Source organism: Tuber melanosporum, assembly GCF_000151645.1.
Source record: "Tuber melanosporum whole genome shotgun sequence assembly, scaffold_6, strain Mel28".
NCBI lineage: Eukaryota > Fungi > Ascomycota > Pezizomycetes > Pezizales > Tuberaceae > Tuber > Tuber melanosporum.
The window spans coordinates 117,899-128,852 of NW_003299106.1; the positions used below are offsets into that span (position 1 = coordinate 117,899).

The 10,954-nt window shown below is 45.5% G+C and overlaps 2 protein-coding genes; both read left to right on the top strand.

The window, feature by feature from the left end:
• The first annotated feature begins 686 nt into the window (after positions 1-686).
• GSTUM_00009609001 (uncharacterized protein) lies at positions 687-2,360 on the top strand. XM_002840810.2 has 4 exons: positions 687-987; positions 1,287-1,482; positions 1,557-2,076; positions 2,130-2,360. Exons 1-4 carry the CDS (start codon positions 851-853, stop codon positions 2,216-2,218), a joined length of 942 nt encoding a protein of 313 aa, XP_002840856.1. The 5' UTR covers positions 687-850; the 3' UTR covers positions 2,219-2,360.
• An 886-nt stretch (positions 2,361-3,246) lies between these two features.
• On the top strand, positions 3,247-5,961 carry GSTUM_00009610001 (uncharacterized protein). XM_002840811.2 has 1 exon: positions 3,247-5,961. The coding sequence occupies exon 1, from the start codon at positions 3,452-3,454 to the stop codon at positions 5,558-5,560; it is 2,109 nt and encodes a 702-aa protein (XP_002840857.1). The 5' UTR covers positions 3,247-3,451; the 3' UTR covers positions 5,561-5,961.
• The last annotated feature ends 4,993 nt before the right edge of the window (positions 5,962-10,954 follow it).

A 10,954-nucleotide genomic window follows, 5' to 3' on the forward strand; every position in this document is an offset into this window, starting at 1 on the left:
TTTGCACCTTTAAGCAAATAGATTCTACGATTTAACAAAAAAAAAAAAAAAAAAACTGGTAAGTTAATGACCAGGCTTGGCCCCAGACGCCAACTTCAACCATACCTCTATGCCTTCTTGGGGTATGATTTTGCAGCCATGCTCCTCAAGTATAATTTGCTCGAGAATTGGCAACGTGGTAGACTACCTCTTGAAGGTATCGAGTTTAAGAAGCCCGACATTTGTGGGGAGTTCTATGCCATCAAAAGCTTATTTTATTATGCGCTAAGCCCTTTCGCCGTCGGCCCCTTCCACTGAGAAGCCGCCATTGGAGAGGTGAAACTGTTTAGGTCCACATGACGAAATCATTGGACGGGAGCGGACCGAGAAGGAAAAATACATAGGGCACAGATACTCGAGTAGGTAAAACGAGCCAAAGAAAGCAAGAGAGAAAGGAAAAAAAAGTATCACAGCATCGGAACCTCGGAAGGAGTTTACTCTGGCCAACAAGCGCCAAGTCTCGAGAAAGAAGACAAAACCCTGGAGATCAATCCGCCATATTTGGAGAGTCGAAGCCGCATAAGGAAAGACGTGCATAAGCCCTGGTTGCTTCTAGCCCTGAAACAAATGGCGCACTAGACTCTTTTTTTTTCTCCTTCCCTTTTATCCCCCTCCCGGACTGTCCTCTTTTATCTTTCCTGCTTTCTCCTCCTCTCTTTCCGCATTCTACTCGTACGGTCATTCAACTCTCCACTCACTCCCGCTTACCGCGACTACTCTTTGCATCACCTACGAGCCCTTGTGAACTTGTCCAAGGATCCCCTCTTCACGACTTTTTTTTCCCAAAGGAAATCGAGACATTACAGAAAAAATGTCAAAAGCGGTCGAAGCCGTTGTTTCCAGTAAGAAACCAGAGCAGCTGTCTGGTCTCCAGCTGTATTCCCGCTTCGCTTTTGCTGGCGCCGTCTGCTGTGGTGTCACCCACGGTGCGTTGACTCCCGTTGATGTGTAAGTATCTCTTTTCCTTTGTTCTTGGTTTTGTCGAGTCCCTTCTCTCCACCGAAACTTTCTTGGCGGTCGGATTTGCGGAAGCCGGTCAGATGTCGGGCCCACGCGTGGGGCTCTTGGAGCCATTGATTGGGCTATCGATGGGGTGCCGGATAACCACTTGACCGTGAATAATAACAATTGGGGCCTCTGTCTGGAAAAGATACCTTGCAAAATTGCTTCGTATTTGTTGGAGACGGAACCCCGCCGCCCCAGACCAGATATATTGAGGCGCTAACATTGGATTCCCCCCCTGCAAGTGTAAAAACCCGCATTCAACTTGACCCCGTTACCTACAATCGTGGTCTTGTCGGTGGCTTCAAGCAGGTCGTTCAGAATGAGGGTGCTGGCGCCCTTTTGACCGGGTTTGGCCCCACCTGTGCTGGATACTTCTTGCAGGGAGCATTCAAGTTTGGGGGATATGAGCTTTTCAAGCAGCAGAGCATCAACATTCTTGTGAGTGTTTTTCTCTCTCTCCTCCGTTAGGATAATACGGTCCCGTGATCAAGTTCTCATATATGGCAAACCAGGGATATGAGACCGCTTCGCAAAACCGAACAGCTGTCTACCTTGCTTCTTCGGCACTTGCCGAATTCTTCGCCGACATTGCCCTATGCCCGTTGGAGGCTACCCGTATCCGTCTGGTTTCCCAACCCGACTTCGCTTCCGGCCTCCTCTCGGGTTTCGGCAAGATCTTGAAGAACGAGGGTGTTGGTGCTTTCTACTCCGGATTCGGGCCCATCCTATTCAAACAGGTCCCATATACCATGGCCAAGTTTGTCGTATACGAGAAGGTTGCCGAGACTGTCTACTCCTACTGGGATAAGAAGTCCATGTCCGACGGTGCGCAGACTACCGTCAACCTGGGATCTGGTTTGATCGCTGGTTTCGCTGCTGCCATTGTGTCCCAACCCGCCGATACTATGCTTTCAAAGATCAACAAGACTAAGGGGCTTCCCGGCGAGGGAACTACTACTAGATTGATCAAGATCGCTAAGGAATTGGGATTCAGAGGCTCATACACCGGTATCGGTGCCCGTCTGTTTATGGGTCAGTTTATTCCAATCCTATTTCATGCTTCCGCATGCTGACTTTTATCTTAGTTGGAACCTTGACTGCTGGTCAATTCGCGATCTACGGTGATATCAAGAAGGCCCTTGGTGCCGTTGGCGGTGTCGAGATTAGCAAATAAACGAAGGAATGGATGAATAGATAACACGTTTGGAAGAAGTTTTCCTTTTTTGTGCTTGTTTCCTGTAATCTATTTTTTAGGGTTTGGGCTAGACCTTAGAAGTGCTGTTAAATAGACATTAATATACCCCCCCCCTCAATCACGCTCCACTCGATTTATGATACATTACGGCTAAAATTTCATGATTGGCGTGGAGCTTGAGGGGGGGGGTTGTTATCAATAAATACATCGCGCTAACCCCGTTGGGCAAACTGTTTACAATCACGACAAAACCAGGAGGGTGACAAACAGGGGTACCGGTATCGTCAAAAGTAGGGTAACAAATAATTACCCATTATCGTGCCGATCCTTGTCCATTAATCACCCAGTTTCGTCCTGGGTATGATAGGGTTAAGACTACGCCCGTCGCTGTGTTGGCAGTTGGGCGAAAAGTTCGATGGACCATAATGCAAGCTAACCACGAGCCATCTAATACCGGTGGCAGTATTAGTTTTGGCGTCACTTGAAGAACCACTATAGGGAAGGAAGCTGGTGTCATTGAGAGGCGAGAAGAAGGAAAATCCACGCGTAAAGAATTGGTGGTGGTCGGGGAGAGGTGTAAACATTAATTACATTGGCTGTGACAGTATCATACCAGGCATAAAGCACACCGCAACATCTGGGACTGCCGCGAGTATCCAACAGTTAACGGAGGCTAGAGATGAAGTCTGTGCGGGGAAGAGAGCGGCCTGCAATTACTCGAGTACGAGTAGACAGCACCGGATGAGAGCAGTGAGGGCCCTTGGAGGGGGGCCACGGGTAGTTTGCGAGCAATGCCGGTATCATACTTTCTTCTCGTTTGGTGTGCAGCAAGGAAAGGGCTAGTCGGCGTCTAGGATTGATTGTGGAACAACCAGGAGCGTTCCCATAGCAACGGTCTGTCAGGCCAACAACACCTTCCCCTGTCCCACAACCACAAAGCTATCAACTATCAACCTTTGCCCTCCCGCCCCAAACTTCTCCCGATTTTCTCCCTCCCAGTGTTCCCAGGTTTGCGTTCTAACATTCCAACGTCCTGAGCTTTCCTTCCTTATCTATCTACATACGCATTTCCCCCTAAAATGCCCCAAGTTCTCACGATACACACATAACGACCTTTTCCGTTTTCTTCAACTTTACCCGTCTGTTTCCATCCCATATCGAATTCCTGGGAGCCACGTGTTTCCTTACCCCTTGCTTCCACAACAAACAAACATGACTATGAACTCCGGCCGAGAACCATTCAGTCCCCCTACATCGCCGGCTGCTGAAGAATATGAGAGCGAGATTTCCGATAGCAATTACGACCATGAGGAGCTCTTGACTCCCATGGACGGCTCCGATGGTAAGGAAAGAGATGAATCTGGTTGTGATGAGGAGTACGATGACGATGGGGCACGCACCCAAAGCGTGCCTTCCTCACCCCCAACTTCTGTCGAGACGCCGAGCAAAAATGGTGATCATACACATTCTGTACATGTTTCAAGCCCCGTCGATGGCTCTGAAAATTATCGAGCCCCTGAAGTGGAGACCGAAGATGAAGATGGAAACGAAAATCGCCGAGATTGCTTCCCTAAGGGAGAACGGTACGCAACCAGTGAAGATACCTTTGTGCACAAGGGTAGAGCCTGGGAATCCTCTTCTCAATGGGAGGACGACGAGGGCGAGGCCTTACCGACTTCTTCACCACCAGCCAATGTTCGGCAGTCACCGGCTTCATCCCGGAAGTCTGCCCCTCCTCTTTCATCACCCCTATTTCCTTCACGTGCTCGGCAGAGTCAGGGCTCAGCCTCAGCCAAATCTGCTCTTAGTCATCGGTTGTATACTCGACCATCACCTGCATCAAGAGCATCTTCAGGGTCCTACGACCCTCGAGAACACGAGAGAAAGGCACCTCTTGTTCTTCTTCACATCACATTGCTTCTGCTCCCCGGCGCCGAGGATATTGTCCTTCAACATATCACCCCAACAACCTTTGAGCGTGGACTGTTAGTGGAACACCCCAGAGGTGATTACAACTTATTAGAAGAAATGATTTTAGACGGCTTAGGTCTGGATGACGATGATTACCCTCTGGAAGAGACGGCCTCTAAGGCGGAAGAAGAGGACCCAAGCTGGGAGAAGGCCTTGAATGTTCCTTCCACCCCCGGAAAGAAGCCATGGCAACTACGGGTTTACGCCTCCAATGGCCTCATGACTCCTGGTGCGTGGAAGAGAGTTTGGTCAGAAATGGAAAGGATTGATGTCGAGATTTGGCCTCGTGGTTTCGACCGAACGAATAAATGGGGGGTTGGTCTTTCTTCTCCTTCATCTGCTATCGCTGTGGCTATGGCCCGTAGTGGCAGTCTCAACGACAAATCTGCTTCAGTTACTACTCCCATCCCTCTCGAGCTCGGATCGTTGACTTTCGTTGCGACGGACTTCAATGATATCGAGGGTGATTGCGATGGCTTGTCAACCAACCGAAACACCCGCCGTGGAACTCACTCGAGCAATAGTGGTGGCATATCTGATCGAAAGAAAAGCAACCACAGCCACAATAGTAGCAACAGTAGTAGCGGAACCCTCAGGCGTCTATCCCAACCGGACGTGCCCGTGTCACTCGCCGCTAAATTTTTGACGCCGAAGTCTTCCAGAAAGAGTAGGCGCCGTGCTCCACCCCGCCTTCCTATAATGGACCACTTTTCCGTCGAAAACGCCAAATTTTACCTTAACAAGCTTACGGATCCCAAGGCTGTAAAAATCCTTGCAGGCATCAATATTCTACTATTCCTCTATTTTACCCTATTCAAATCCTTCGTCGGCATTGCGACAAATTCCGTTTCAATCAATTGGTTTAATCACGGCGAGGCTGATCCAACATGCTCTATCGAAGACGACACTGTTCGGGTTGTTGGAGTCGATATGGACGAGCTGGAATTGGAGGTTGACATTGAGATCCCCGAGGATATTGAGGATGAGAACAAACAAAGCGAAGATAATGAGGGCATGTTCGACTCAGATAGTCTAGACTTCTTGGGAAAGGAGAATGGCGATGGTTTGTTGTCCATTCACTACCACTTAGCCTTCGGGGACCCAGTCAGCGACGAGGCCGAGGGATCAGCAGACTCAACTTCCGATGACAATTTAGTACCAGATCACACAACTCCCACGGGTGATGAAGTGCCCGAGGAAAAGGACGCACACCCCGCCGCGGAGGGCGACGATCCAGCCAGGGACCCGGAGTTGTTCCAGACCTTGGGCGATGGTGAAGCAGAAGAGAAGCCATCGTCATTCCCTTGGTCTCGTTGGGGAGATGGGCTTAAGGACAAGTTGTCATTCTAGTTGGTTGTGTTAGTCTCCTTGTCGGCATGCATGTTTCAGCGGTTGTTTCCTTTGTTTGATCACGACAGCGCGAAATGGAGTCTTATGTTTTAACGCTATGGAGGAGATATGGTGATGAGTAAAAATACGGATGATGGGGATATGGAGGAAGTAGAGTAGGTTGGGATATTGATACCAGTATGATAATACTGTAATGAAGTGTGTCCTTTTGTTATATTATGATTATTCCCCCCCTTTCATTAAATTTATTTTCTCACTCCAGGAAGATGTGGGCTATGTACCCCAGATCATTTCCAATATTTCATGTTAGATAAGCCGGTTAGTATTGAAATGATTTGCGGACGGGGAGAATGGGTGTGATGTGGTAAATGCGAATTGCAAATTGAGAATTATGAAATGCGTGTCAAACCAAACGCGTGCAAAGTATGCAGCCTACTAGGGGAGGGGTGAAGTATTGGGACAAGCAGGGGTGGTAGAGGTCTGTGCATAGACTCCAGAAGTGGTATTCTATTAAACCAAAGAAGAAAATTAGCATTTCTAATTTGAGAAAAATTCGTCAATGCCAACCACCACCAAATGCGCGCAAAAAACCACCACACTCGGATCAACAACAGCAACCCCACATGTCAAGATATTAATTACCGTAAAAACTCAAATAATCGGTCGGTGTGCTATGAGGTTGATTTAAGGTAGGTCAGTGGAAAAAGGGGTGAAAAATGTCTTAAATGTAAATTTAGCAGTGGGAAATTAAGCTGTGCAGTGTGACTCAGGAGTAAATCTGATGACAATCTAGATAGTGAGTAACAATATACTCATAGTCTGTAGGTTTAATGGTATGAGAAGTTGAAAAGGAAGAGTAAATAGAATAATTTTGATAATATCTCATACAAATCTTGTACCCGAATACTTTCCTCTTTTCATACTACTTTAATAATTTCTATTTTATATACATATACCCAACAATGCCAGTAAAGCAGGAAAAGAAGATATGCAGAAGAATAACGATACAACCAATACTCCTACCACTTCCGGTAGACAAGTTTTATGCGGGAGTAAAAAAGAAGAGGGGGCCCAAAAGAAAGCCACTTACCGAGTGCATTCAAAAAAGCCCCAAGGCCACGACAGCAAATCCCTATCAGTCTTATACAATTAGTTATAAGCTTCAAGTCCTATCTTGGTGGTATGGAAAGTAAATACCTTGTAGTCCAACCAAGACTTAAGAACCTACACAAGCTGAAGTCGCCAAGCATTTCAAAATCCCAGTCAACAATCTGGCACGTTGGAAGGAAGATGAAGAGGAGGGAAAATACATGGAGGCGGGAGGGGGAGACCGACAAATCACGGGTGGAGGGCAGCGTAGAAAGTGGGAGGAATTGGAAAAAAAGTTGTATGAAGAGTTTCATCAACGGAGGGCATTAGGAAGACCAGTTCGAAGTGGATGGTTTAGGCGGATTAGTAAAGAAATCTTTGAAAAGGGTTATAAAGAGAGAAAGGAGGAGGAATACCTTTTTAAGTTCAGTAATGGCTGGTTTAGAAGTTTTCTGCATACTCATCAAAGTAGCTTATGTCTTGTCACCAATAAAGCGAGTAAGTTACCAGCAGATTTTTCAAAGGTGATATTAGCATGGATGTAGTTTAATCAGCACAATTCAATGCTTTGAGGTAAGGATGAATTTGAGTTGGGAGACATACCTGCTACGGTAGGGAGATACAGATTGCAGAATATCTGCAATATGGATCAAACCCCTTTACCCTTCGAGTATCTTGAAGGGCAAACCTATAACACCATTGGTGAAAAAACTATTTGGATTTAGTCGAGAAGCATATCTGGTTGGGAAAAAAGACAGGGGACAATACAACTCACAGTTTTTGCTGATGAGGTTCCCCAAGTTCAGCCATTAGTATACTTTTATAGTAAGGGAGTGGGAAGCACGATTGTGGAGGAGTGGAAGTAGTATGACAGTCGGGTTGTAGTTAAATTCAACCTGACTGACTATGTCAACTCCACAAATATCGTCGAGTGGCTCGATGAGCAAGTCATACCTGTGCTTCAAAGTCAGCCTACATTGCTTGCAATGGACCTCTTCACCGCATACAAAACTGAAGAGGTATTGGACACTTTAGTTACCCACAATATCACTGTAAGTATGATACCTGGAGGTTGTACTGGATTAGTACAACTTCTAGATGTATCAATCAACTTTCCCTTTAAAGATATCTTGAAGGTATGTGAATTAACCTTATGAGGAAGGCTTACCTTAGCTTGGAACCTATAATATTAATTAGCATTGGGAAGAGTTAGATGCAAGATTGGATCAAATAGATATGGAGGAGGAAGAAATCTTATTGGAGGGGGAAAACTCACAGGAGGTATGGTAGGGTGTCGGCGAATAGCAGCCACTTGGGTAATCGGCGAGGCATGGACCAGATTCTCCAGAGAGAAAATAGAGGTCATTCAGCAGGCATTTCAGGTGGTTGGACTAGTACTCACTATCAGTAGGAGTATTGATACTGAACTCTTTATCAAAGGAATAGAGACCGACTTCTAAATTCACGGGTTAGTAAATAGTCAATAAGAGGAGGGGGGTACCTTGGTTGATGGCAACAAGATCTTCTGGTGGGTTGGTGAGAGTTGAGGAGATATTTGTGTAGATGATGAAGAAGATCTGGAGGATGATTTATGTAAATATTATTTTTGATTAGCATGAAGAATCTTGGAGGCTGATATTATGATTGGTATCTTCCTGCCTGGGCATGATAAACCTTGTAATGGACTTCCTAGTACACTGACTAATTATTTGAGTTTTTACGGTAAGAGTTCTGTAAATGTGTAAATAACTAGTGCGAGAATGGAATTAAAGAAAAAATAAATGAATAATAAAAGGATGAAGGGTAGAGGAGGTTTTGAAAACAGGGATATTTGTATGAAAGGCATGTGAATTAACCGATAAGTATTAGAAAATATATGCTAAGAACACAAGAGTAAGTGATATCCCATGAGTCCAGTGAAGTGAGATGTAAGATAAGTGAAAAGGACAACATGCAATACAGGAACTTAAGCAATTGTGCTTCAAATCACACATTTTTGGACAATGTCTCCTGACTGAAAGTTCAAGATCAGAGCAGAATGTCAGCTAGCAATGAGTACAAGGATCAACTAACTATTGCACGAGGATTGAAGTGAGTACGAAGAATTAATTTGGACCAAGATGAGAGTCTTCCAAATAGAACGCATATGCACTGAGCGCTTGGTGACCTTGGTTTGAACTCTATTTCTGAATCAGAGGATAGGACTGAGAGTGATAATATACTTGGTTCAAGTGAAGAAGAGGATAATGATGATATGACAGAAAAGGATACAGGAATGCAAATAAGGTGGAGGAGTGGGGCTGATAAGAATTTAAGAGGTACATATAGTGCAGGATCTAAATTGTCAAAGGGCAATTTGTAACCGGTACGGGTACTCGGTTATTGGTTTTGTTTTATGTTTTGTTTTAAGTATCGCTTTGATACTTGGTTTGTTTTAAGTATCGTTTGATACTTGGTTTTGTTTTATGTTTTGTTTTAAGTATCGCTTTGATACTTAAGGAGTTTTACCAAAGAGTATCGATTGATACCTTTGATTAGTTTCGTTCATGCTAGACATGAACAGATTTGTGTATTTAAAGACCGCCTGTTTCTACGAGAGAAAAGGCAGACTTCGACAGACAGTATTTTAATATACTTGGTTGAACGGTTACTTCTTTGTTCCCCAGTACACCCTCGAAGTCTCCTTTAGTTCTCAGCTCTTGTCTCCTCTCTGGAAGAGCAGGCCACCTGCCAACTATCGTATCCATTACCGATAACGTGATTAGCACCCTGCGAACACGTTACATTTTTTTAACCTCAGCAAGTGGTTAAGAACCTGTCTCCGGATTTAGGCCTGATCAACCTATCGATATTCACCAGAACGCTAGCGGAGAGAAGCGGCAGAATCACAGCACATTCGGCTTCATCTCAAAACCAAGATAGAGTCTTTAACAACCAGGAGTGGGAAGCAAATCCCACGGCAAGACCTTACAAGAAAGAAACAACCCCAGTGCTCTGCTAAAGAGCTGGGCGATCCTGCAAACACGGAAGACACACAACCTCCAGGAGAATTCCCTTCTACTCCAGCAAAGAAGCCTTCCTTTGAACCTCCAATCGACCCCGAATCCAGTAGCGAATCAGATATGGCTAGTACAGGAGGAGGGCCTTCTGGAGGAGGAAAATCTCGGACTAGGCCTGAAGAAGAGGAGGTACCCGCAGCATTTAAACCCCCTAAGTTTAAACTCCACCTCCCAGCGAAGTTCACAGGAGAAGGAAAAGACCTCAAACCTGAAGCTTTTGACCGATGGGCGACGGAACTTTCACACTTCCTACGCTTACAAGGAAAAGATGTGGAAGACCCTACAACCGGACTTATCATTGGATCATTTTGCGAAGGAAAGGCAACCAACGCATACCACCAATGCTATAAGGAATACGGCGGGAATGTAAGACTAAGAGGAACTACAGTTCTCGATTACTTGAAAGGACGATTTCAATCTTCTATAACCAACGACCTCCTATACAACAAATTCAACCAGCTCCAGCAAGTTAACGGAATGCATGTCAAGCGAATCACCGATGTAGCTACGGACCTGATGATGTACAAGGACTGAATGGAGAGAGGAAGTATCTTCAAATACATCCTGAAGCGACGATTCTACGACACTATGCACCCTATCCTCCGGCGAGAAGTAGAACCACTTGAGGAAGACGGCGATGATATTGCAGTAATAATTGCAAGAGCAGAACGAAAGGACGCCATTCTCCATGAGACCAAGGCCTACAATATACAGACATCCTCTAGTAGGAACAGCCGGCCACGGCACAAAGCCTCCAGCAACTCTGAAGACAATACCCCACGGGTTTTCAAGAAGAAAACAAAATACTCCAAAGAATCAAGACGGCAGAAAGGAGAATGTTTTGAATGTGGAAAAACAGGACACATGGCAAAGAATTGTCCTATGAAGAAAGGGAAAGGAAAGGCAATTAAGCAAGAGGTATCGGCCAACAATGTTGAAAGCAATAATACCCAATCCAGCGAATATAAAGAGATCCATATCGGATATATCGATGTGGAATGCAACAGTGTCCAACCTCCGGCTTCATTCAAAGCACACACCGCCCTGGAAGGTACTATCCCGATCAATGGCAAAAAGGCTCGAGTCCTATTCAACACTGGCGCAATCGGAAGAGATATGATCAGTAATACCTTTGTCTCTGTCCATGGACTCCCAACTCGAGACCTTAACCAACCCATACCAGTCAATATGGCAGTAAAGGGATCACGATCCACAAGCCATAAATCCTGTAGTGCGACTATTCGAC

Bases quoted from the DNA above. Each gene is read 5' to 3' on its own strand.
- GSTUM_00009609001 (XM_002840810.2), top strand. From the start codon at position 851: ATGTCAAAAGCGGTCGAAGCCGTTGTTTCCAGTAAGAAACCAGAGCAG. The intron at 988-1,286 runs GTAAGTATCTCT...CCCCCCTGCAAG, and splicing joins GCGTTGACTCCCGTTGATGT to TGTAAAAACCCGCATTCAAC. The intron at 1,483-1,556 runs GTGAGTGTTTTT...ATGGCAAACCAG, and splicing joins AGCAGAGCATCAACATTCTT to GGATATGAGACCGCTTCGCA.
- GSTUM_00009610001 (XM_002840811.2), top strand. From the start codon at position 3,452: ATGACTATGAACTCCGGCCGAGAACCATTCAGTCCCCCTACATCGCCG.